Genomic DNA, 26,962 nt, shown 5'->3' with positions numbered 1-26,962 from the left:
AGCCTGTATGACAAGAGCGAAATTCAGTCTCAAAAACAAACAATTACTTAAGCAATCATTTTAATATGTAATGCATTATACGTTTATATAACTTGCTTAATAAATAATAATAGTTATTAATATCCAATGGCAAGCCGCCGGGAAACAACGGAGCTGGGATTTGAGGATTGGGTCCGCGAACCCCAGAACGCCCGGGCACTCCAGCCAGCCACACAGGATGGATCCGACAGCAGCAGGGGCATCGCGGTCCTGCGGAGACGCTGCCCGCCCGGAGGCGGCGCTGTGACCCAGATTGGAGCGCCGAGAGCCCAGCGCCGCGCTGCGGAGCTTGCTGGGACTTGTAGTTCGCAGGCTCGGGGCGCGCAGGCGCAGTGCCGAGTTTGCCTCTGCGCTCGTCGGGGGTTGGCGGCGGCGGCTGCGGCGAGTTCCAGAGGGGTGCCTGTTGGGGGCGTCCGCTCCGAGCGCCGAGGTGCCCAGCGGAGGAGGCGTCCCCGGGACACGCAGGGGAGGCCGTCCAGCCTGCACGGGGCGCTCCCGCCTCGGGGGCTCTGCGTGGCGCCTGAGCGCGCGCCCCAATGGTCACCTGCGCCCACCTGGGCCGGCGCGCGCGGTTCCCGGCAGCTCAGCTGTAAGTGCCGCCGCCTCCCGCGCCGCGACCTCCGTGCCGGGCCTGCCGGGGCTCTGGTGGGGCTGGGGCTGGCGGGGCCGGGTGGCCGGGGCATGACCCTGTCGCGTTAGGGTCCCCACGGGAGGGTCGGGGGCCGGCAGCTCGCCCAGGGCCCCAGCGCCCAGGATGGCACGGTCTGTCCTTGCCCTGTGAAGACACCCCTGGATGAGAGACGCATGAGCTCCTGGGGCCCAGCCTGCAAGGAGAGGGAGAAGACGCATTGACTCTACGCTAAAGGCAGAGAGCGGCTGCCACGCTCGCACTTCAGTGAGGCCACGTCTGAGGGTCTCAGCGAGGGGCGGTCCTGCCCTCCAGGGGACACCGGGAGATGTCTGGGGACGTCTGTGGTCGTCACAACTGGGGGGAGTTCCGGGCATGGAGTAGGTGGAGGCCAGGGATGCAGCTCAGCACCCTGCCCAGCCCGGAGAATGACCCAGGCCCCAGTGTCCACAGTGCCCTGCGGGAGAGACCTCACTTATGTGTTAGCATCGCGGTCGTGGTGATAAGATAGCAAGGGTCTTTTTTTTTTTTTTTTTTTTTTTTTTTTTTTTTTTTTTGAGACGTAATCTGGAGTGCAATGGCACGATCTCGGTCCACTGCAACCTCCGCCTCCCGGTTCAAGCGATTCTCCTGCCTCAGCCACCCGAGTAGCTGGGATTACAGGCATGCGCCACCATGCCCAGCTCATTTTTTCATTTTTAGTAGAGACGGGGTTTCACCATGTTGGCCAGGCTGGTCTCGAACTCGCAACGTCAGATGATCCCGCCTCTGCCTCCCAAAGTTCTGGGATTACAGGCGTGAGCCACAGTGCCTGGCTTCAAGGGTCCATTCTGTGTATACCCACCACCCCTGTTGAGGAATGAGGAGACAGCTGACCTTTCTGCTGGTCTAGCAACCCCAACCTCCCTGAACTCTCCCTTACCCAAACACGTTGGTTTCTTTTTCTTCTTTATCTTTTTCTTTTTTTTTTTTTTTTTTTTTTTTTTTGAGACAGAGTCTCGCTCTGTCGCCCAGACTGGAGTGCAGTGGCGCAATCTCGGCTCACTGCAAGCTCCTCCTCCCGGGTTCATGCCATTCTCCTGCCTCAGCCTCCTGAGTAGCTGGGACTACAGGCGCCTGCCACCGCGCCCGGCTAATTTTTTGTATTTTTAGTAGAAACGGGGTTTCACCGTGGTCTCGATCTCCTGACCTTGTGATCCGCCCGCCTCGGCCTCCCAAAGTGCTGGGATTACAGGCGTGAGCCACCGCGCCCGGCTTTATCTTTTTCTTGAGACGGAGTCTCACCCTGTTGCCCAGGCTGGAGTACAGTTGCATGATCTCGGCTCACTGCACCCTCTGCCTCCCAGTTCAAGTGATTCTCCTGCCTCAGCCTCCCAAGTAGCTGGAATTACAGGCACCCTCCACCACGCCCGGCTAATTTTTATATTTTTAGTAGAGACAGAGTTTCTCCATATTGGCCAGGCTGGTGTCGAACTCCTGACCTCAGGTGATCCACCCACCTCAGCCTCCCAAAAGTGCTGGGATTACAGGCGTGAGCCACCGTGCCTGGCTGCGTGGATTTCATTTTTGTCTGCAAGGCAGCCTCAAGAGGCCTTTCTTTTGGAGCAAGGATGAGTTTTGGGAGTTGGACATTGGAAGGGATGTTCCTGACCCAGGCGCATAGGTGTGGGTCAATGAGGGCGTTGACAGGGTCATTAACATCAACCATGAGAGAGGAGGGTCCTGTGAGCCACTTGAGGGTGGAAGAAGGAAGACACAGGAGCTGAGGCGTGGGAGGTCCTGTCCCCATTGCCATGAGCTGTAATGTAAAGTTCCAAGAGTGGGCTGGGTGCGGCGGCTCACACCTGTAATCCCAACAATTTGGAGGTCAAGGCGGGCAGATTACAACCCAGGAGTTAGAGACCAACCTGGCCAACATGGTGAAACCCCGTCTCTACTAAAAATACAAAAATTAGCCAGGCGTGGTGGCGGGTGCCTGTAATCCCAGCTACTCGGGAGGCTGAGGCATGAGAATTGTTGGCACCCGGGAGGCGAAAGTTGCAGTGAGCCAATATCGCGCCATTGCACTCCAGCCTGGGTGACGAGCGAAATTCTGTCTCAAAAAAATAAAAATAAAGTCCCAAGAGCCAAGGGAGCCTTGCGCCATGTTGGGGGCAGAGGGAAGCCTGGAAGGTTGTAAATTCCCGACGGCACCTGCAAAGAATCCCCCATGTGAAGCCCCTCAAAGCAAGGAGACTGTGTCTGTGTTTGCCTTTGGTTTTTTTGTTTGTTTGTTTTTTGAGATGGAGTCTCGCTCTGTCGCCCGGGCTGGAGTGCAGTGGTGTGATCTCGGCTCACTGCAAGCTCTGCCTCCCGGGTTCACGCCATTCTCCTGCCTCAGCCTCCCATGTAGCTGGGACTGCAGGCACCCGCCACTGCGCCCGGCTAATTTTTTGTATTTTTAGTAGAGACGGGGTTTCACCCTGTTAGCCAGGATGGTCTCGATCTCCTGACCTCGTGATCCGCCCGTCTCGGCCTCCCAAAGTGCTGGGATTACAGGCTTGAGCCACCACACCCCGTGCCTTTGGTTCTTATATGAGCCTCCTGGAGCTGCTGTAACAATGCACCACAAACTGGGGGGCACGGGGAGGCTTGAAATTTATTCTCTCACAAGTCTGGAGGCCAGAAGCCCGACATGAAGATGCGGAGGGGCCGTGGTGCTTCTGAAGGCTCTGGCGGGAGGATCATCTCTGTCTCTTCCAGCTTCTGGGGATGCCCTGCCATAGTTGGTGTCCATTGGCTTGGGACCACATCACTCCTGGTTCTAACTGCATCATCACGTGGCCTTCTTCCCTGTGTCTCTTTCTCTCTTTTTTTTTTTTTTTTTTTTTTGAGACAGAGTCTCGGTCTGTCACCAGGCTGGAGTGCATTGGTGTGATCTCAGCTCACCGCAACCTCCACCGCACCAGGTTCAAGCAATTCTGCCTAAGCCTCCCAAGTAGCTGGGATTACAGATGCCCGCCACCACACTCAGCAATTTTTTGTATTTTTAGTAGAGACGGGGTTTCACCACGTTGGCCAGGCTGGTCTCGAACTCCTGACCTCGTGATCTGCCCGCCTCGGCCTTTCAAAATACTAGGATTGGCCGGGCGCGGTGGCTCAAGCCTGTAATCCCAGCACTTTGGGAGGCCGAGACGGGCGGATCACGAGGTCAGGAGATCGAAACCATCGTGGCTAACACGGTGAAACCCCGTCTCTATTAAGAAATACAAAAAACTAGCCGGGCGAGGTGGCGGGCGCCTGTAGTCCCAGCTACTCGGGAGGCTGAGGCCGGAGAATGGCGTGAACCCGGGAGGCGGAGCTTGCAGTGAGCTGAGATCCGGCCACTGCACTCCAGCCTGGGCGACAGAGCGAGACTCTGTCTCAAAAAAAAAAAAAAAAAAAAAAAAAAAAAAATTAAAAAAAATCAAAATGCTAGGATTACAGGCATGAGCCACCACGTCCAGGCATCTCTTTCTCTTATAAGGACCCCAGTCATGCCCCCAGTAGCTGGAAGAGGCAGGAAAAAGTTTTCTTGAGAGCTTTTGTTTATTTTTTTTCCTTATCTTTTCTTTTTGAGACAGAGTCTTGCTCTATTGCCCAGGCTGGAGTGCAGTGGCACAGTCTTGGCTCACTGAACCTCTGTCTCCCAGGTTCAAATAATTCTCATGCCTCAGCCTCCTGAGTAGCTGGGATTACAGGGATGCACCACCACACCTGGCTTTTTTTTTTTTTTTTTTTTTGTATTTTTAGTAGATGAGGTTTCACCATGTTGGCCAGGCTGGTCTTGAACGCCTGGGCTCAAGTGATCCTCCTGCCTCAGCCTCCCAAAGTGCTGGGATTACAGGTATGAGCCACCACAACTGAGCTTTTCCCTAGCGCCTTCAGAGGGAGCGCAGCCCTGCCCACACCTTGATCTCAGATTTCCGGCTTCCAGAACTGGTAAAGGCTATCTTCCTGTTATTCCAAGCCCCCCGGGTTACTGGCAGCTTGTGAAAACAGTCTCAGGAAACACATATGGAGTGGGTGCTTCACTTCCTAATGGAGACTGAGTGTTTTGTAAACTTGTTTGCTTCCAAGGGCCTCAGGACCTTCATCCATAAAATGGGGCCTTTAAGACTCCTGGCCATGGATGGGTGTGGCGTCTCACACCTTTAATCCCAGAATTTAGGGAGGCCGAGGAAAGTGGATCCCTTGAGCCCAGGAGCTGTAGACCTGGGACAACATAGCAAGGCCCCCGTCTCTACAGAAAATACAAAAAAGTAGCGGGGCATGGTGGTGCCTGTAGTTCCAGCTACAGGCTGAGGTAGCAGGATTGCTTGAGCCCAGGAGGTTGAGGCTGCCCTGAGATGAGCTACGATCGCACCACTGCACTCCAGCCTGGGCAATGGAGGGAGACTCTATCTCTTAAAAAACAAAAACCGGCCGGGCGCGGTGGCTCAAGCCTGTAATCCCAGCACTTTGGGAGGCCGAGACGGGCGGATCACGAGGTCAGGAGATCGAGAGACCATCCCGGCTAACACGGTGAAACCCCGTCTCTACTAAAAAATACAAAAAAACTAGCCGGGCGAGGTGGCGGGCGCCTGTAGTCCCAGCTACTTGGGAGGCTGAGGCAGGAGAATGGCGTAAACCCGGGAGGCGGAGCTTGCAGTGAGCTGAGATCCGGCCACTGCACTCCAGCCTGGGTGACAGAGCAAGACTCCGTCTCAAAAAAAAAAAAAAAAAAAAAAAAAAACCCTGGCCTCAGTCCTGGGTCCTGGCCTCAGTTTACCTCCTGTGTATGGAGGCCCCTTCAAGCAAATGGAGGTTGTCCAGGCCAAGGGCTCTGGGATCTGGGGACTGGCCTGGGTCTGGTATTCACAGCAGCTTTCTCCTCCCCACAGCTCTGACTGCCCAGGAACCCGCTTTTCCCAAGAGGAGAGAATGGCTGCCGGGTACCTGCCCTGCCGGTCCCAGGTGAGATGTCCTCATTCTCCCAGAAGGTGCCCAGTATATCCAGAGGGAACAATCCCACCAGAAACCCAGTCCTCGATAGAGAAGGAGACCCCTTGCGATGTGAAAGTTCAGGAGAATTCCCCAGGAGCGGTGTGTGGGATGAGGTACTCATGCCGCTCCCAAGTGTGAAGAATGACCCTCGGTGTTGGGACTGAGCACAGCCCCTCCCTAGGAGACAGTCTTTTTTTTTTTTTTTTTTTTTTTTTTTTTGAGACGGAGTCTCGCTCTGTCGCCCAGGCTGGAGTGCAGTGGCCGGATCTCAGCTCACTGCAAGCTCCGCCTCCCGGGTTTACGCCATTCTCCTGCCTCAGCCTCCCCAGTAGCTGGGACTACAGGCGCCCGCCACCTCGCCCGGCTAGTTTTTTGTATTTTTAGTAGAGACGGGGTTTCACCGTGTTAGCCAGGATGGTCTCGATCTCCCGACCTCGTGATCCGCCCGTCTCGGCCTCCCAAAGTGCTGGGATTACAGGCTTGAGCCACCGCGCCCGGCCCTAGGAGACAGTCTTACAGGATCTCTGGGGTGTCCGTTTTTCTGGCTAGAAACCTCTGTGGCCTTGGTGCCTTTGCCCAAGTTCTTGTCCCGCATCCAGGAAGAATGAGGTACGCAGACAAGTAAAGGGCAAAGGAGAGTTCTCGTTACGGTGAGAGCAGCTCAGAGGAGTGGGCAGCTGCCCCCTGTAGGCAGGTCGTCTGGTCGAGTGTTCAGCTCTCAGCTGAGAGGAGGCCCTGGAGAGGGCGGTTCCTCCCTGCAGGCAAGTCATTCGGACGTCTCTGCAGGTCTCTGAAGCTCTCAGCAGAGACGGTGGCTCCTCTCTGCCGGCAGATCATCTCCGCAGCTTTCAGTGGAGAGGGTACGCCTCTCTGCAGCTGGTCGTCCCGTCCCATCCTCTCATCTCTCTGCCTTCTTTGTCTCTGGCCGTCCTCTGCCCTGCTGAGGCTGATCCAGGGCTTTTCTGGACCTCAGAGGGGAGGAAGTGTGTGCTGACTGGTCCATGGGCGGCCATGGGTGGGACGAAAGAGGCACCATAGGCCGGGCGCGGTGGCTCAAGCCTGTAATCCCAGCACTTTGGGAGGCCGAGACGGGCGGATCACAAGGTCAGGAGATCGAGACCATCCTGGCGAACACGGTGAAACCCCGTCTCTACTAAAAATACATAAAAAACTAGCCGGGCGAGGTGGCGGGCACCTGTAGTCCCAGCTACTGGGGAGGCTGAGGCAGGAGAATGGCGTGAACCCGGGAGGCGGAGCTTGCAGTGAGCTGAGATCCGGCCACTGCACTCCAGCCTGGGTGACAGAGCGAGACTGTCAAAAAAAAAAAAAAAAAAAAAAGAAAGAAAGAGGCACTATAAGTCCCAAATCTGGTCCGTAGGACTGGCAGCTTGGCCCGGAGTCTTCAGGCCCTCCCTGGCCTGAAGGCGGGGCCTTACTGGGGACCCGCCCCCTTCCGCCCAAGAATTAATCTGCCTCCTGCTGCCATTCATGACCCCGGGGCTTGGCCCCAACTCCCCACTCTGAGAGAGGCCAGGCAGTGGGAGCAGGTACCCCCTGAACCTGCAGGGAGTGGGAGGTCCTTCCTGAGACACCTGAGGGTGCAGGCTGCAGAGATGCCTGGGTCCGGCGCCTGGGAGGGCAGCCACGGCTGCACCCGGGAGCTCCTGCCTCACCAACGTGGACGAGGCAGGGGTCTCACTTGTCTCCAGCTCCTGTCTGCTTCCTGGAGCGGGAGGCCCAGCTCTGCAGCTACGGGTCTGGCAGCTGCAGCTGCACCCAGGTGGGCAGATCCCGCCTCTTCTCAGGTCCCCCAAGAGCACAGGAAGGCGCAGGAGGGCGGGGCTCCTACCAGCTCCATGGGGTGTGCAGCTCCAGTGGCACCTCCCTGCCGCTGCTAACGAGATGGCATCAGCCACTGCCATGAACAGGTGGGATCCAGCACCTTCCCTTGGAGACCGGACAGTGCGGCCCAGCAAGGCATCCTCCTCTTTACTTGAAAGAATATTTTTGTAATTGCAATAAAACACATGAAATATATGTGAACTTCACCATCTTAACCATTTTGAAGTGCACAGCTCAGTAGCATTAAACACATTCATGCGGTTTTACAACCATCACCACCGTCCTCTCTAGAACTTTCTCCTCTTCCCAAAGTAAAACTCTGTCCCCAGTGAGACACTCACTCCCCATCCCCCTTCCCAGCCTCTGGCACCTGCCATCCTACTTTCTGTCTCTCTGAATCTCATGACTCTAGGGACCTCCTAGGAGTGGAACCACACAGGCTTTGTCCTTCTGTGTCTGGCTTCTCTCACTGAGCATGACCTGATTGCCGTTTTGTTTTGTTTTATTTTATTTTATTTATTTATTTTTTGAGACAGAGTCTCGCTCTGTCGCCCAGGCTGGAGTGCAGTGGTGCCATCTCTGCTCACTGCAAGCTCCGCCTCCTGGGTTCACGCCATTCTCCAGCCTCAGCCTCCCGAGTAGCTGGGACTACAAGCGGCCCGCCACCTCGCCCGGCTAGTTTTTTGTATTTTTAGTAGAGATGGGATTTCACCATGTTAGCCAGGATGGTCTCGATCTCCTGACCTCGTGATCTGTCCGCCTCGGTCTCCCAAAGTGCTGGGACTACAGATGTGAGCCACCATGCCTGGCCTGCGGTTTTATTTTTTTGAAACAGGGTCTTGCTCTATTGCCCAGGTTAGAGTGCAGTGGTGCGATCTTGGCTCACTGCAACCTCCACCTCCCAAGCTCAAGCTGTTCTTGTGCCTCAGCCTCCCAAGTAGCTGGGATTACAGGTATGTGCCACCATACCCAGTCAATTTTTGTATTATTAGTAGAGACGGAGTTTCACCATGTTGGCCCAGGCTGGCCGTGAACTCCTGGGTTCAGGTGATCCACCCACCTTGGCCTCCCAAAGTGCTGGGATTACAGGTGTGAGCCACCACTCCCGCCCTCTGCAGTTTTATTTATTTATTCATTTTTGAGATGGAGTTTCGCTCTGTTGCCCAAGCTGAAGTGAGATCCTGCCTCCTGGGTTCAAGTGATTCTCCTGCCTCAGCCTCCCAAGTAGCTGAGATTACAGTACTCGCCACCATGCCCGGCTAATTTTTGTATTTTTAGTAGAGACAGGGTTTCACCATGTTGTCCAGGCTGGTCTTTTTTTTTTTTTTTTTTGAGACAGAGTCTCGCTCTGTTGCCCAGGCTGGAGTGCAGTGGTGCGATCTCAGCTCACTGTAAGCTCCGCCTCCCGGGTTTACGCCATTCTCCTGCCTCCGCCTCCCGAGTAGTGGGGACTACAGGCGCCTGCTGCTACCACGCCCGGCTAATTTTTTGTATTTTTAGTAAAGACAGGGTTTCACCGTGTTATCCAGGATGGTCTCGATCTCCTGACCTTGTGATCCGCCCTCCTCGGCCTCCCAAAGTGCTGGGATTACAGGCGTGAGCCACCGCGCGCGGCCCAAGCTGGTCTTGAACTCTTGGCCTCAAAGGCCAAAGTGCTGGGATTACAGGCACATCCTGGAGTGGGATTTTTTAAAGTTTTAAAAATTTTTTTGTAGAAACTGGGAGTCACTATGTTGCCCAGTCTGGTCTCGAACTCCTGGGCTCGAGCAGTCTTCCCAGCTTGGCCTCCCAAAGTTCTGGGATTACCAGTGTGAGCAAAGTCGGAAGGGTTTTTTTTTTTTTTTCCCAGGATGCAACTGAAGAGAGAGAGGTGAAGGCATAAGATGGGTGTGGACTGAATCAAGTCCATACAGGGCCCTTAAGGCTGGGGTCAAAAGATCGGGGTGCCTCCTGTATGCATATGGTTCACGTGCTAGAAGTGGTTTTACATCCTTTCTTTTCTTTTTCTTTTTTTTGATGGAGTTTCGCTCTTGTTGCCCAGGCTGGAGTGCAGTGGTGCAGTCTCAGCTCACTGCAACCTCCGCCTCCTGGGTTCAAGGATTCTCCTGCATCAGCCTCCTGAGTAGCTGGAATTACAGGCACCGGCCACCACTCTTGACTGATTTTGTTGTTTTTTTTTTTTTTTTTTTTTTTTTGAGACGGAGTCATGCTCTGTCGCCCAGGCTGGAGTGCAGTGGCCGGATCTCAGCTCACTGCAAGCTCCGCCTCCCGGGTTCACGCCATTCTCCTGCCTCAGCCTCCCAAGTAGCTGGGACTACAGGCGCCCACCACTTCGCCTGGCTAGTTTTTTGTATTTTTTAGTAGAGACGGGGTTTCACCGTGTTAGCCAGGATGGTCTCGATCTCCTGACCTCGTGATCCGCCCGTCTCGGCCTCCCAAAGTGCTGGGATTACAGGCTTGAGCCACCGCGCCCGGCCTGTATTTTTTTTTTGAGACGGAGTCGCGTTCTGTCGCCCAGGCTGGAGTGCAGTGGCATGATCTCGGCTCACTGCAAGCTCCGCCTCCCGGGTTCACGCCATTCTCCTGCCTCAGCCTCCGAGTAGCTGGGGCTACAGGTGCGCACCACCACACCCGGCTAATTTTTTGTATTTTTAGTAGAGACGGGGTTTCACCGTGTTAGCCAGGATGGTCTCAATCTCCTGACCTCGTGATCCGCCCACCTCGGCCTCCCAAAGTGCTGGGATTACAGGCATGAGCCACCGCGCCCAGCCTGATTTTGTATTTTCAGTAGAGATGGGGTTTCTCCGTATTGGTCAGGCTGGTCTCGAACTCCTGACCTCAGTTGATCCACCCGCCTCAGCCTCCCAAAGTGCGGGGATTACAGGCATGAGTCACGGTGCCCAGCCAACTTTTACATCTTTTTTTTTTTTTTATTTTTTATTTTTGAGATGGAGTCTTGCTCTGTCGCCCAGGCTGGAGTGCAGTGGCCGGATCTCAGCTCACTGCAAGCTCCGCCTCCCGGGTTTCTGCCATTCTCCTGCCTCAGCCGCCCGAGTAGCTGGGACTACAGGCACCCGCCACCTCGCCCGCCTAGTTTTTTTTTTGTACTTTTTAGTAGAGACGGGGTTTCACCATGTTAGCCAGGATGGTCTCGATCTCCTGACCTCGTGATCCACCCGTCTCGGCCTCCCAAAGTGCTGGGATTACAGGCTTGAGCCACCGCGCCCGGCCAACTTTTACATCTTATAGCAGATACCAGCTTAGGTGCCGTTTTATACCATGGATTACCTGGATAGCCATTCAGGCCCTAAACACTCAGCCCCTTCATATGCTGAAACAACAAAACTTTCACCATATTTCAGTGGGTCAGGGTTGTAGCAGATTCCTCTTCTTACATCGTCCGTGCCTTGTAACGTGTAACTGTGAGTCATGGAAGCAAAGAAAACTAACCTCTAATAATTGTGAGTTTTGAGTAAGGTCCTGTTCCATCCTGCGTGTTGTTGGGTATTGCTTCTAGGTCTTCTGACTATAGCAATAGCAAATGCTGTGACTGATACTAACTAGTTAGTCCTCACGACAACACGCTTTGGATAAAATGCTTCTTTCCATTGAACAGATGAGGAGGCTGTGTCCCGGATAGGTCAGATATATACCTGCAGTCCCGTAACCCGCGAGTGGCATGCCCCTGACATCCATGCATTTTCAGAACCAGCAGGGGGAGATTCTTGCGTGGGAATGTCAGACTCAGAGATCCAGAGGTTAGAATCACCAGTTCAATAAGAAATGGGCAAAGTGTTTCATCCAGACCTGTGTCCTGGTCATCATTGCTGTGTCGATGGTGGGCCTAGGGTCTATATATCCCTCTGATTTGAAGCCAAGGACAAGCACCCACAAGGCAGCTAGTAGACACTGACTTCTGACCTTTGCACCTTGACCTTTCTCAACTTCCCTGGTGCCACCAACCTCACCCCTCCTCCCATGAACGTGGGTGGCGATGGACCCATCTTGAGCAGAACCGCTGTGATATTCTAGGAATTAGTAACCTTTGAGGACGTGTCCGTGGACTTCTCCCAGGAGGAATGGGAGTTGCTGGAGCCTGCTCAGAAGAACCTGTACAGAGAGGTGATGCTGGAGAACTATAGGAACGTGGTCTCCCTGGGTAAGGCAAGCATCATTCATTCCTGTGTTCATTGATTCACATTTATGTTTGTTTGTTTGTTTGTTTGTTTGTTTGTTTTGAGATGGAGTCTCACTCGCCCAGGCTGGAGTGCAGTGACCGGATCTCAGCTCACTGCAAGCTCCGCCTCCCGGGTTCACGCCATTCTCCTGCCTCAGCCTCCCGAGTAGCTGGGACTACAGGCGCCCACCACCATGCCTGGCTAGTTTTTTGTATTTTTTTAGTAGAGACGGGGTTTCACCGTGTTAGCCAGGATGGTCTCGATCTCCTGACTTCATGATCCGCCCATCTCGGCCTCCCAAAGTGCTGGGATTACAGGCGTGAGCCACCGCGCCCAGCCCACATTTATCTGGTGTATTAGTCTGTTCTCACACTGCTAATAAAGACATACCCAAGACTGGGTAATTTGTAAAGGAAAGGGGGTTTAATGGACTCAGTTCCACATGGCCGGGGAGAGCTTACAATCATGGTGGAAGGCGAATGAGGAGCAAAGTCACATCTGACATGGCCAGTAGGCAAGAGAGCTTGTGCAGGGAAACTCCCATTTGTAAAATCGTCAGGTCTTGTGAGACGTATCCATTAGCACGAGAACAGTATGGGGAAAACCACCCCTGCCATGATTCAGTTATCTCCCCCTGGCTCCGCCCCTGACGTGGGGATTTTTTTTTTTTTGAGATGGAGTCTCGCTCTGTGGCCCAGGCTGGAGTGCAGTGGCCGGATCTCAGCTCACTGCAAGCTCCGCCTCCCGGGTTTACGCCATTCTCCTGTCTCAGCCTCCCAAGTAGCTGGGACTACAGGCGCCCGCCACCACGCCCGGCTAGTTTTTTGTATTTTTTAGTAGAGACGGGGTTTCACCGTGTTAGCCAGGATGGTCTCGATCTCCTGACCTCATGATCCGCCCGTCTCGGCCTCCCAAAGTGCTGGGATTACAGGCATGATCCACCGCGCCCGGCCAACGTGGGGATTCTTACAATTCAAGGTGAGATTTGGATGGCGACACAGCCAAACCATCTCATCTAGTGTCTTACTGTGTGTCAGGCACCATGCTGGGAATGGGGGATTCATCGGTAAATAAGACAAACGTGGGTCCTGGTTTTGCGGCTTTCGTGGTCTGGTTTCTCTGAGAACAGATGACCTTCCTTGTTCAGTACGTGATAGCTGGAGCTGCAGTGGAATTGCATGTCTCAGCTCAGGCCTAGATAACTTCTCTGATTCCCCCTGGGAACAAAGTCAGAGTGTCTTAGTCGGTTTCACGCTGCTGTAAAGAATACCACGCCCTCGGCTGGGCGTGGTGGCTCACGCCTGTAATCCCAGCACTTAGAGATCACAAGGGTGGATCACTTGAGGTCAGGAGTTCAAGACCAGCCTGGCCAACGTGGTGAAACCCCGTGTCTATTAAAAATAGAAAAAAAATCAGGCGGGCGTGGAGTTGGGCACCAGTAACCCTGGCGACTCAGGAAGCTGAGGCAGGAGACTTGCTTGAACATGGGAGGCAGAGGTTGCAGTGAGCCGAGATCGCACCACCGCACTCCAGCCTGGGCGACAGAGCGAGACTCCATCTCAAAAAAAAAAAAAAGAAAAAAAAAGAAAAGGAAAAGAGGTTTAATGGAGTCACAGTTCCCCATGGCTTGGGAGGCCTCAGGAAACTTACAATCATGGCAGAAGGGGGAAGCAGGCACCTTCTTCAAAAGGCAGCGAGAGAGAGAAGAGAGCAGGGGAAAGCTTATAAAACCATCAGATCTCATGAGAGCTCACTATCACGAGAACAGCATGGCGGAACCGACCCCATGATCTCATCACCTCCCATCAGGTACCTCCCTTGACACGTGGAGATTACAATTTGAGATGAGATTTGGGTCGGGAGACAGCCCAGCCATATCACAGAGCATTTGTACTCTTAATTTTTTAAAAAAATGTTTTTACTGTGATAAAAAATACAGACTGGGCATAGTGGTTCACATCTGTAATCCCAGCACTTTGGGAGGCTGAGGTGGTTGGATCACGTGAGGCCAGGAGTTCGAGACCAGCCTGACCAACATGGCAAAACCTCATCTCTACTAAAAACACAAAAATTAACTGGGCATGGTGGTAGGTGCCTGTAATCCCAGCTACTTAGGAGGCCGAGGCATGAGAATCGCTTGAACCCGAGAGGCAGAGGTTGCAGCGAACCAAGATTGTACCACTGGACTCTAGCCTGGGCAACAGAGTGAGACTCTGTCTCAAAAAATACATATACAGCGGTGGCTCATGCCTGTAATCCCAGCTCTCTAGGAGGCCGAGGCAGGTGGATCACCTGAGAGATCAGCTTGACCAACATGGAGAAACCCTGTCTCTATTAAAAATACAAAATTAGCCGGGCGTGATGGCACATGCCTGTAATCCCAGCTACTCAGGTGGCTGAGGCAAGAGAATCGCTTGAACCCAGGAGGTGGAGGTTGCGGTGAGCTGAGATCGTGCCATTGCACTCCAGCCTGGGCAACAAGAGCAAAACTCCCTGTCAAAGAAAAAAAAAAAAAATTATATATACATATATATATGCACAGACATATCTATCTATAGATCTCTATATAAACATAAAGTGTGCTTTTTTCACCCTTTTTAAGTATGCAGTTCAGTGGCATTAAATGCATTCAGCATGTGCTACAGCCAACACAACCGTCCACTTCCAGAACTTTTTTATTCTCAACCAAAACTCTATACCCGGCCGGGCTCGGTGGCTCAAGCCTGTAATCCCAGCACTTTGGGAGGCCGAGACGGGCGGATCATGAGGTCAGGAGATCGAGACCATCCTGGCTAACACGGTGAAACCCCGTCTCTACTAAAAATACAAGAAAATTAGCCGGGCGAGGTGGCGGGCGCCTGTAGTCCCAGCTACTTGGGAGGCTGAGGCAGGAGAATGGCGTGAACCCGGGGGAGCGGAGCTTGCAGTGAGCCGAGATCGCGCCACTGCACTCCAGCCTGGGGCACAGAGCAAGACTCCGCGTCAAAAAAAAAAAAAAAAAACCAAAACTCTATACCCATAAAATTCTCCCTCCCCAGCCCCTCCTTCAGCCCCTGGTAACCATGAGTCACTCTCCATCTCTGTGGATTTGCCTACCCCAGACTTTTCCTATAAACGGAATCAGATAATATGTGGCCTTTTGGCCGGGCGCGGTGTCTCAAGCCTGTCATCCCAGCACCTTGGGAGGCCGAGACGGGCGGATCACGAGGTCAGGAGATCGAGACCATCCTGGCTAACACGGTGAAACCCCATCTCTACTAAAAAATACAAAAAACTAGCCGGGCAAGGTGGCGGGCGCCTGTAGTCCCAGCTACTCGGGAGGCTGAGGCAGGAGAATGGCGTGAACCCGAGAGGCGGAGCTTGCAGTGAGCTGAGATCAGGCCACTGCACTCCAGCCTGGGCGACAGAGCAAGACTCCGTCTCAAAAAAAAAAAAAAAAAAAAAAAATGTGGCCTTTTGTGTCTGGCTGAGTTCACTGGGTGTGATGTTTTCAGGGTTCATTTATGTTGTACCCGTGTCAGTGCTTTATTCATAGATGAAAAAGATGATTCCATTGTGTATATTCAACACGCTTTGTCCATCCATTCACCAGTTGATGGACCTTGGGTTTCCACCTTTCCACTGTTGTGAATCCTGTTGCTGTGAGGATTGGCAAACAAGTATCTGTCAGTCACTGTTTTCAGTGCTTTGGGTCGATGCTCGGAGTAGAATTGCCGGATCATGCAGTAATTCTCTGTTAAGAATTTAACTTTTTGAGGAACTGCCATACTGGCTTTTGTTTTTTGTTTTGTTTTGAGATAGAATCTCGCTTTGTCACCCAGGCTGGAGTGCAGTGGCACTTTCTCAGCTCACTGCAACCTCTGCCTCTGCAGTTCAAGTGATTCTCATGCCTCAGCTTCCCAAGTGTAGCTGGAATTACAGGTGTGCACCATCACACTTGTTTTTGTATTTTTTTTTTTTTTTTTTTTTTTATGAGACAGAGTTTCGCTCTTGTTGCCCAGGCTGGAGTGCAGTGGTGCAATCTCGGCTCACCACAACCTCTGCCTCCCAGGTTCAGGCGATTCTCCTGCCTCAGCCTCCCCAGTAGCTGAGATTACAGGCATGCACCACCACACCTGGCTACTGTTTTTGTATTTTTAATAGAGATGGATTTTTGCCATATTGGCCAGGCTGCTGTTGAACTCATGACCTCAGGTGATCCGCCTACCTGCGCTTCCCAAAGTGCTGGGATTACAGACATGAGCCACTGTGCCCAGCCCCATACTGGTTTTTGTATCAGCATGTACATTTTCCATTCCTACCAGCAGTATAAACTGTTCTAATTTCTCCACATCCTTGGCAACACTTATTTTTTTTTTTTTTATTATGGCCTTCCTAGTATGTGTGAAGTGGTATCTCATTGCGGTTTCGGTATGCATTTCCCTAATGACCAGTGACATTGAGCATCCATTCATGTGTTTATTGACCATTCGTATGTCGATTTTGGGGGGAAATGTAAAATCTTTTTTTTTTTTTTTTTTGAGACAGGGTCTCACTCTTGTTGCCCAGCCTGGGGTGCAGTGGTATAATCATAGCTCACTACAGCCTTGACCTCCCCAGGCTCAAGTGATCCTCCCACCTCAGCCTCCCAGGTAGCTGGTACTATAGACTCAGACCACCGCACTTGGCTAGTTTTTTGGGTATTTTTTCTTCTCTTTCTTTTTGGTAGGTACAGGGTCTCACCATGTTGCCCAGGCTGGTCTCAAACTCCTGAGCTCAAGTGATCCACCTGCCTCTGGGCCTCCCAGAGTGTTGGGATTACAGATGTGAGCTACCACGCCCAACCAGATCTGTAATATTATTTATTTATTTATTTATTTATTTTAATTTTATTTTTTTGAGACTGAGTCTTGTTGCCCAGGCTGGAGTGCAATGCCACGATCTCAGCTCACCGCAACCTCCGCCTCCTGGGTTCAAGCAGCTGTCCCACCTCAGCCTCCTGAGTAACTGGGGTTACAGTCATGCACCACCACGCCCGGCTAATTTTTGTATTTTTAGTAGAGACGGGGTTTTGCCATGTCGGCCAGGCTGGTCTCAAACTCCTGACCTTGGGTGATCCACCTGCCTTGGCCTCCCAAAGTGCTGGGATGACAGGAGTGAGCCACCGTGCCCGGCCCAGGTCTATAATTTGTTAATTAGAAAATAAAATCTTTACCTTGTGCTACCTCTCAAGTATACTCTTGTCTCTTTCAGAGGCCTTGAAGAACCAATGTACTGATGCGGGGATTAAGAAGGGTTCACTTTCCCCAGCACAAACCCCACAAGTCACTAGTCTTTCCTCATGGACGAGGTATGTACTTCTTCAACCAGCGGCTTCTTCCCACTTGGAGCAAAGAGAAGCCCTGTGGATGGAGGAGAAAGGGACTCCTCAAGCCTCCTGTGCAGGTGAGAATCAGGCAGATAGAAACCGCTGGGATGGCAGCGGCATCATGGGAAATATTGGTCAGAATTATCTTCACAAGGCCCTGATTCTGTAAGGAGAATGCCAAGATCCCGTTCTCAGACACCTTGAGTTCGCTTTCTGGCAGCTTTCTCCTTCTTTTTACTGCTTTGTATGACCTCTCTCTGGGTACAAAGAAAAGAATATCCCATTTTCTTGTTTTATTCATTTATCTTAAGACAGGGTCTCACTCTGTGGCCCAGGTTGGCCCAGTGCAGTGGCATGATCATCTCTCACTGCATCCTCGCCTTCCTGGGCTCAAGTGATTCTCCTGCCTCAGCCTCCTGAGCAGCTGGGACTATAGGCACATGCCATCGCTCCCAGCTATTTTGTTTTTCTGAGAGATGGAGTCTCACTGTGTTTCCCAAGCTGCTCTTGAATTCTTGGCCTCAAGCGATCCTGCTTTCTCAGCCTCCCAGAGTGTGGGGAGTACAGGCATCAGCCACAACTCCTGGCCCCATTTTCTTCTATTCCCCCCCGTTTTTTCTTGAAGCCATTCTGCCTATGTTTCTAGTTGTCTCTTCCCTCTTTGCTTCCTTGATAATTCTTTCTGTCTGCTAGATATATTCTCCCAGCTTTACAGAGTAATTTTTTTTTTGACACACGGTCTCGCTCTTTCACTCTCGTCGCCCAGGCTGGAGTGCAGTGGCGCAATCTCGGCTCACCGCAACCTCCGCCTCCCGGGTTCAAGCTATTCTTCCGCCTCAGCCTCCTGAGTACAGGCGCCCGCCACCACGCCCGGCTAATTTTTGTATTTTTAGTCGAGACGGGGTTTCACCGTGTTGGTCAGGCTCATCTCAAACTCCTGACCTCAGGTGACCCACCCGCTTCGGCCTCCCAAAGTGCTGGGATTACAGGCGTGAGCCACCGCACCTGCAGAGTAATTTCTCTCTGCATTGATATTTCTCTGCCTTTTCCCGTCACTGTCGATCTTCTGCTGCTGCATCTCATCCTTAGGGGCCTTCCTCGCCACCCATCTCTCTTTTTCCCATCCTCCCCCCATGTTCAAAGCTGATATTTGAACATCAGTCCACACAGGCCTTGTAGATGTTGGAAGGACTTTGACCCACTCGTTTTCAAGCTGTTTCTTCTTCTAAAAAAATTGTTTCCACCTCAATTTATTCCAGATTGCATGACTGTACTAAGAAACCAAGACTCAACTTACAAGAAGGTGGCTTTGCAGGAGGAATCAGCCAGTGGTTTAAAGATGATAAAGCTTATCAGAGAAGACAGGGGATGGAAGCAATTAGAGGAGAGCCATGAAGACCCCCGGGGACTTTTGAGCCAAAAGGTATCCCTCCACGTAGTGGCCATGCCTCAGGAGAAGGCTGCTGCATGGCATGGATTTGGGGAAAATGGTAATCTGAGCCCAGCCCTTGTTTCATCACAGGGAAGCACTAGAGGGAATCACTTGTGTGGCAGTGAGTTAGATACTACAAGCTTGGCATCCGATTCCATCTTAAACCACCATCAGGTGGGATATGCCGATCGGAGACCCTGTGAAGGTAATGAATGTGGAAATGCCATCAGCCAGAACAGTCACTTTACTCCACACGGGGGGAAAATGTTTGTGTATTTGGAAAACGGGCAGTCATTGAACCACAGTATGGCCCTGACCATCCACAACAAAATCAACACGGCAGAGAAACCCTTTGAGTGCCAGCAGTGCGGGAAGGTGTTCAACCGGAGGCATTCTTTGAGCGAACATCAAAGAATTCACACGGGAGAGAAACCCTACGAGTGTCAGGAGTGTGGGCGAGCCTTTACGCACAGCTCCACCCTCACGCGCCATCTGAGGACTCACACTGGAGAGAAGCCCTACGCGTGCGGCGCGTGCGGGAAAGCCTTCAACAGGATCTCATCTCTGACTCAGCATCAGAGGATTCACACCGGGGAAAAGCCCTATAAATGTGAAGACTGCGGGAAATCCTTCTGCCAGAGTTCCTACCTGATCTTGCACAGGAGGACGCACACCGGAGAGAAGCCCTACGAATGCAGCGAATGTGGAAAGGCCTTTAGCGACCGCTCCTCCCTCAACCAGCACGAGCGGACTCACACGGGCGAGAACCCCTATGAATGTAAGCAGTGTGGGAGAGCTTTCAGCCAGAGGTCTTCCCTGGTGAGGCACGAGAGAACTCACACTGGAGAGAAACCCTACAGGTGTCAGGAATGCGGAAAAGCCTTCAGCCAGAGCTCGTCCCTTGTCACACATCAGAAAACTCACAGCAGCCAGAAAATCTACAAAATCATTGACTGTGGGAAAGCGTTCTACCAGAACAGACATCTTATTGGATGTTAGCGATTGCATGCTGCTTTGTGAACCCCTTTTTAGTACTCTGACACATACCTGTGGTTATACTTTGCCCTGGTGGGATGGATAATTTGAAAAGCAGTGGGGGCCGGGCGCGGTGGCTCAAGCCTGTAATCCCAGCACTTTGGGAGGCCGAGACGGGCGGATCACGAGGTCAGGAGATTGAGACCATCCTGGCTAACCCGGTGAAACCCTGTCTCTACTAAAAAGTACAAAAAACTAGCCGGGCGAGGTGGTGGGCGCCTGTAGTCCCAGCTACTTGAGAGGCTGAGGCAGGAGAATGGCGTGAACCCGGGAGGCGGAGCTTGCAGTGAGCTGAGATCCGGCCACTGCACTCCAGCCTGGGCGACAGAGCAAGACTCCGTCTCAAAAAAAAAAAAAAAAAAAAAAAAAAAGAAAAGCAGTGGGTTTATGTCACCTTCTCACCTTCTTGGAAGAAAGCTCTGAGAATGGGCCTTTTTGTGTTTTGTTGTTGTGTTTTTGAGATGGGATCTGCCACCCAGGCTGGAGTGCAGTGGCGTGGTCATACCTCACCATAGCTTCAACTTCCTAGGCTCAAGTAATCCTCCCACCCCAGCCTTCCAGGTCGCTGGGACTACAGGCGTGCAACACCATGCCCAACAAATTTTTTAATTTATTATGGAGTTGGGGTCTTGCTACATTACCAAGACTGGTCTTTAATTCCCGGGGTCAAGCACTCCTCCTGTCTTGGCCTCCCAAAGTGCTGGGATTAGAAGCATGAGCCACTGTACCCAGGCTGACGGGGCCTTTTAATAGGAGGAGTTGCCATTGCAATATGCCAGTGAGCTCCAGACTTTCGGAAAAGATTGGTGGATGGGAGTGCTATCGTGGATGGGATCTTGTCAAGACCCATCACATGTTTAGTTGCTTAAACAAAAGGTATTCTGTTTCGTTTTTTTTTTTGAGACGGAGTGTCGCCCTTGTTGCCCAGGCTGGGGTGCAATGGCGCAATCTCGGCTCACCACAACCTCTGCCTCCCGGGTTGAAGCAATTCTGCTGCCTCAGCCTCCCAAATAGCTGTGATTACAGGCATAGACCACCACGCCCAGCTAATTTTGTACTTTTAGTAGTGATGGGGTTTCTCCACGTTCACCAGGCTGGTCTCGAACTCCCGACCTCAGGTGATCTGCCCAGCTCGGCCTCCCAAAGTGCTGGGATTACAGGCGTGAGCCGCCGCGCCTGGCCAGGATAGTCTGTTTCTTTTTTTTTTTTTTTTTTTGAGACGGAGTCTCGCTGTGTCGCCCAGGCTGGAGTGCAGTGGCCGGATCTCAGCTCACTGCAAGCTCTGCCTCCCGGGTTTTTACACCATTCTCCTGCCTCAGCCTCCTGAGTAGCCAGGACTACAGGCGCCCGCCACCTCGCCCGGCTAGTTTTTTGTATTTTTTAGTAGAGACGGGGTTTCACCGTGTTAGCCAGGATGGTCTCGAACTCCTGACCTCGTGATCCGTCCGTCTTGGCCTCCCAAAGTGCTGGGATTACAGGCTTGAGCCTCCGCGCCCGGCCGATAGTCTGTTTCTTAATTACTTCTGTGTCTTTCCTCTTTATTAAATTGTCCATTGATTTTATTTCAATATTCTTTTCTCGGTTTATTTGAGACGGGTTTTCACTCTGTTGCTGAGGCTGAAGTGCTGTGGTGTGATCATAGCTCCCTGCAGCCAGCTTTCATCTCCTGGACTCAAGCAATCCTCCCACTTCAGCTTCTCAAGTAGCTGGAACTACAGATGCGCACCACGACCACACCCAGCTAAATTTTTTTTTGGTATTTCATGTAGCAGTGGGCTTTCACCAGGTGGCCCAGGCTGATCTCGAACTCCTGAGCTCAAGAAGTGCGCCCACCTTGGCCTCCCAAAGTGCTGGGATTACAGGTGTGAGCCACCACGCTGGGATTACGGGTGTGAGCCACCACGCTGGGATTACGGGTGTGAGCCACCACGCTGGGATTGCGGGTGTGAGCCACAGTGCTCGTGTTTATTTCAGCATTCTGTTTCAGTGTTTACATTGGTCACTTAGCTAGATCCGTCTATCTTGTGCACTACTGTGCTGATGCAGAGTATATGCTGACAGAAAGTGCTTTGGATGTGAAGTTTAAAAGATATAAGGGGCCGGGCGCGGTGGCTCAAGCCTGTAATCCCAGCACTTTGGGAGGCTGAGACGGGTGGATCACGAGGTCAGGAGATCGAGACCATCCTGGCTAACACGGTGAAACCCCGTCTCTACTAAAAAAAAAATACAAAAAAAAACTAGCCGGGCGAGGTGGCGGGCGCCTGTAGTCCCAGCTACTCGGGAGGCTGAGGCAGGAGAATGGCGTGAACCCGGGAGGCGGAGCTTGCAGTGAGCCAAGATCCAGCCACTGCACTCCAGCCTGGGCGACAGAGTGAGACTCCGTCTCAAAAAAAAAAAAAAAAAAAAAAAAGATATAAGGGGTTCAAAATAGTACTAATCATTTGATCCATACACAAAAGGACAAAGGCTGGACAGAGATGTGAAGAATCATTTACGTGATTATTGGGGTATTCTGATTATGTGTGATTTTGCATCTTTTTTTTTTTTTTTTTTTTGAGACACTTTCACTGTTGTTGCCCAGGCTGGAGTACAATGGCGTGATCTCAGCTCACCGCAACCTCTGTCTCCCGGGTTCAAGCAATTCTTCTACCTCAGCCTCCCAAGTAGCTGGGATTACAGGCATGCACCACCACGTCCGGCTAAATTTTTGTATTTTAGTAGAGACGGGGTTTCTCCTGTTGGTCAGGCTGGTCTGGAACTCCCGACCTCAGGTGATCTGCCTGCCTCGGCCTCCCAAAGTGCTGAGATTACAGGCGTGAGCCACCACTCCCTTCTAGTGATTTTATCTTTTGCCATTTAATTTTCTATTGCTATAATCATTTTGATAATGAATAAAAACCAAATAGCACCCAAAATTGTTAAGGATACGGAACCTCATTGATGAGTCAGGGTAGACTGTGGATAGCTACGTAGTAGGGACACAGTATAGTAGACTTTGGTACATAGAGGGCGGAATGACCTTTGGTGGCCTGGGAAAAGTCCCACTTGTGACTTATCCCTAGCAAAATCAAGACCAAGAGTGCCGATGTGCATTATGGTCATGAACATGTATTGGATGCTTACTGTATACCAAGCACCAGCCAAGTACTTCCACGTGATTTTCATTTAGCCCTCATGACCCCATGAGATAATCACTATTCACATTCCATTTTACAGAAGACAAAATTTGCTCCAGGTCACACAATTAGAAAGTAGTGGAATTGGCTGGGCAGGATTGCTCACGCCTGTAATCCCACCACTTTGGGAGGCTGAGGCGGGTGGATCACTTGAGATCAAGAGTTGGAGACCAGCCTGACCAACATGGTGAAACCCCATCTCTACCAAAAAGTACAAAAATTAGGGAGGCCAAGATGGGTGGATCACCTGAGGTCAGGAGTTTGAGACCAGCCTGACCGACATGGAGAAACCCCGTCACTACTAAAAAATACAAAGTTAGCCGGGCGTGGTGGCCCATGCCTGTAATCCCAGCTACTTGGGAGGCTGAGGCAGGAGAATCGCTTGAACCTGGGAGGTGGAGGTTGCTGTGAGCCGAGATAGCACCATTGCACTGCAGGTCTGGGCAACAAGAGCAAAACTCTGTTTCAAAAAAAAAAAAAAATTAGCTGGGCGTGGTGGTGCATGCCTCTAGGCCCAGCTATTCAGGAGGCTGTGGCATGAGAATAGCTTGAACCCAGGAGGTGGAGGTTGCCGTGAGCCGAGATGGCGCCATTGCGCTCCAGCTTGGGTGATGGTGAGACTTTATCGCAAAGAGAAAAAAAAAAGTGGTGGCCTCTGGATTTGGCCTTGAGCACCCTGTACAAAGCCAGCTCCTCATTTGCCAGGCCACCAAGCAGGGGAACTGTTCTCCACATTTTCTCTTGGTAAACTGGGTGTAGTGGCTCACAGCTGTAATCCCAGTATTTTGGGAGCCTGAGGTGGGAGGATCACTTGAGCCCAGGTGTTCAAAACCAGCCCGGGCAACATAGACCCTGTCTATGTATAAAATACAAACATTAGCCAGGCATGGTGGCTCACGCCTGTGATCCCAGCTACTCTGGGGGCTGAGGTGGGAGGACTGCTTGAGCCCAGGAGGCCAAGGCTGCAGTGCGCTGTGAGTGCACCACTGCACTGCAGCCTGACGGATAGAGCAAGACCCTGTCTCAAAACAAATGTACAAATTTCCTCTTTGGAGTCATCTAACTTTCCTGTGAATCTTCCCTTTTTCCTTGAGCTAATGAGGGAGGTTGCCCGTCAGATCTCCTTTCACCCAAATGGAACATGTTGCTTTTCCTTAGAGATCCTTGATCCACGGTTAGTCTAGACCCTGTTGGGTTGATGAGTAAGTTTCTTTAGGGGCTCTGAACAACTTTGAACTGGATGCAAAGCGTGTGCTGGTGCATTGATGTGTATTTTGGGGAAAGCATCTGTAGCTTTCAGCATATTCTTTTTTTTTTTTGAGACGGAATCTCGCTCTGTCACCCCGGCTGGAGTGCAGTGGCGCAGTCTCGGCTCACTGCAAGCTCCACCTCCCCGGTTCACGCCATTCTGTTGCCTCAGCCTCCCGAGTAGCTGGGACTACAGGCACCCGCCACCACGCCCGGCTAATTTTTTAAATATTTTTAGTAGAGACGGGGTTTCACCGTGTTAGCCAGGATGGTCTCGATCTCCTGACCTCGTGATCTGCCCGCCTCGGCCTCCCAAAGTGCTGGGATGACAGGCGTGAGCTGCCACGCTTGACTCGGCATATTCTTGAGTTGACTTAGAGGTCTCCTGACTACACTGTTTTCAGTCTTGCTGTCTCCCTCCTGCATGAGATGGAGTCTCACTACCTTGCCCAGGCTGGAGTGCAGTGGCGAGATTCCAGCTCACTGCAACCTCTGCCTCCAGGTTCAAGCAATTCTCCTGCCTCAGCCTCCCGAGTAGCTGGGATTACAGGCATGCGCCACCATGCCCAGCTAATTTTTTTTTGTATTTTTGTTAAGAGACAGGGTTTCACCATGTTGGCCAGGATGGTCTCGAAGGGTCTGGAACTCCTGACCTCAGGTGATCCACCTGCTTCGGCCTCCCAAAGTGCTGGGATTAGAGCCACCACGCTGGGGCACACTTTTTAACTGGAAGCTGCTTTCCTGTGTCAATCCTCTAAACATTAATTTTTATAAAATGTTTAAAACCTTTCTAGGAAAGACAAAAATGAATTTTTAAAATTCTGTTTCTAAATGAAATGTCAGTATCACTGTTTGAACAACCACTTAAGCTATGGAGTTTTCCGAAATGAGCAGCCATTAACTGTGTTTGATTTTCAGCCTCCATCTATTAAGTGTATTCAGTGTTTTCAGGTCTATCACAATTTTTTTTTTTCCTTTTTTTTAAAAAACATTTAAGGCTGGGCATGGTAGCTCACATCTGTAATCCAAGCACTTTGCAAGTCCGAGGCAGGCGGATCACATGAGGTCGGGAGTTTGAGACCAGCCTGACCAACATGGAGCAACCCCATCTTTGCTAAAAATAAAAAATTAGCTGAGCGTGATGGCGCGTGCCTGTAATCCCAGCTACTCGGGAGGCTGAGGCAGAAGACTCGCTTGAACCTGGGAGGCAGGCATTGCGGTGAGCTGAGATTGCGCCACTGCACTCCAGCCTGGGCAACAAGAGCGAAACTGCATCTCAAAAAAAAGAAAAAAGAAATTAGCCGGGCGTAGCGGGGCGGGCCTGTAGTCCCACCTACTCGGGAGGCTGAGGCATGAGAATCACTTGAACCCTGGAGGTAGAGTTTGCAGTGAGCTTGGATCCTGCCATTGCACTCTAGCCTGGGTAACAGAGCAAGACTCTGTCTCAAAAAACCAAAAATTTTAAAAAAGCCACTTCCCTCCTAAGGTTCAATCAAATTCATTTAAACTTTTGCGTGTTTTTTTATATCAGTTAAAATAAGGATTCAATATCCTTAGAAATAGTCTTTTCTGTTTTAAATATAACATCTAAAAAATTGTAGTAAAATGCAAATAACAAAAATTTACAATCTTCATTTTTAAGTCTAAAGTTCAGTGGTGTTAAGATACATTCCTATTGTGCAATATCATATACTTTTTTTTTTTTTTTTGAGACGGAGTCTTGCTCTGTCCCCCAGGCTGGAGTGCAGTGGCATGATCTCGTCTCACTGCAACCTCCACCTCCCCAGGTTCAAGCGACTTTCTTGCCTCAGCTTCCCTAGCTGGGATTACAGGTGCGTGCCACCACGCCCGGCTAATTTTTGTATTTTTCGAAGAGACGGGGTTTTGCCATGTTAGCCAGGCTGGTCTCGAACTCCTGACCTCAGGTGATCCGCCTGCCTCTGCCTTCCAAAGTGCTGGGATTACAGGTGTGAGCCACCGCGCCCGGCCAGCCTTTTAATCTTCCAAATTGGGGATGCACTTAAATGATCTGAAAAAATTTTCCTTACAGTTTAAAATATGAACTTGAGAGTTTTTTTTGTTTTGTTTTGTTTTGTTTTAAATACAGAGTCTCACTCTGTCGCCCAGGCTAGAGTGCAGTGGGGCGATCTCGGCTCACTGCAACTTCTGCCTCTCGGGTTCAAGCAATCCTCCTGCCCCAGCTTCCCCAGTAGCTGGGATTACAGGCGCCCGGCACCACACCGGGCTGATTTTTGTATTTTCAGTAGAGACCGGGTTTCACTATGTTGGCCACGATGGTCTCGAACTCCTGACTTCAGATGATCCGCCCACCACGGTCTCCCAAACTGCTGGGATTACAGGCGTGAGCGACTGCGCCCGGCTACACTTGAGGGTTTTAATGAACATCTTCTGGTTGATTTGAGCAAAGTTCCTGCCCCCGCCAGGCTTCGGATTCGGCCTCCCCCAGGCCGGGTCTCTGGATCCTCAGCGCCCCCGGGAGAGGCCTCCACGGCGGCCGCGCCCACGCGGGACAGCGCGATGACGTCACGCATGCGGACCCCGCCCCCACGTAGGCCTCAGCCCTACAGACCCCGCGCCAAGCCCCCGCTCGCCCTGCGAGGCCCAGGCCGGCCGCTGGTCTCCACATCCTGGCCAGACAAGGGGTCGCTCCGTGGAGAAACTGAGGCTGGAGTTACCACGCCCGTCCCAGGGGAGGACGCGGGCGGGGCGCCCGAGCTGCCGGGAGAGGGCGGGTCTGCCTCAGGCTGGAACCAGTTTGCCCAGAAGCCAATGTCCCCGCCGGGCGGGACAGCCACGCGTGTTCGCGTAGCTCCCGTCACTCAGGTGGCAGGGGTGGGTCCTAGGGAACTAGCCAATCAGGATGGGCAGGGGCGGGGCCGAGACGACTATCCAATCAGGGGCGCCCAATCGGAATCCGGGACCTTCCCAAATTACAGCGCCAGGGGAGGGACCGGGGAGTTCTCCAATCAGAGTCGCTGACGTTGGCAGCACTGTCCAATCAGAGGCGCGGCT

At 52.0% G+C, this 26,962-nt stretch overlaps 2 protein-coding genes across 2 annotated transcripts in view; both read left to right on the top strand.

The window, feature by feature from the left end:
• ZNF556 (zinc finger protein 556) overlaps positions 1 to 26,962 on the top strand; it is a 433,150-nt gene that overhangs the window by 361,586 nt on the left and 44,602 nt on the right. The window lies entirely within an intron of this gene.
• On the top strand, positions 377 to 19,532 carry ZNF554 (zinc finger protein 554). The gene is made up of 5 exons (XM_050770401.1): positions 377 to 628; positions 5,569 to 5,641; positions 11,546 to 11,672; positions 16,924 to 17,115; positions 18,298 to 19,532. The coding sequence occupies exons 1-5, from the start codon at positions 576 to 578 to the stop codon at positions 19,467 to 19,469; spliced, it is 1,617 nt and encodes a 538-aa protein (XP_050626358.1). The 5' UTR covers positions 377 to 575; the 3' UTR covers positions 19,470 to 19,532.

The sequence above is a fragment of the Macaca thibetana genome, chromosome 19, assembly GCF_024542745.1.
Source record: "Macaca thibetana thibetana isolate TM-01 chromosome 19, ASM2454274v1, whole genome shotgun sequence".
Classification (NCBI taxonomy): domain Eukaryota; kingdom Metazoa; phylum Chordata; class Mammalia; order Primates; family Cercopithecidae; genus Macaca; species Macaca thibetana.
The sequence above is the reverse complement of the archived record's forward strand: the minus strand, read 5'-3'. Positions and strand labels throughout refer to the sequence as shown.

What these genes read in the sequence shown, in the direction of transcription:
- ZNF554 (XM_050770401.1), top strand. Translation starts at nt 576, where the DNA reads ATGGTCACCTGCGCCCACCTGGGCCGGCGCGCGCGGTTCCCGGCAGCT. An exon ending in CGGTTCCCGGCAGCTCAGCT is followed by an intron (nt 629 to 5,568) that starts GTAAGTGCCGCC and finishes TCCTCCCCACAG; the next exon opens with CTCTGACTGCCCAGGAACCC. An exon ending in TAGGAACGTGGTCTCCCTGG is followed by an intron (nt 11,673 to 16,923) that starts GTAAGGCAAGCA and finishes TGTCTCTTTCAG; the next exon opens with AGGCCTTGAAGAACCAATGT.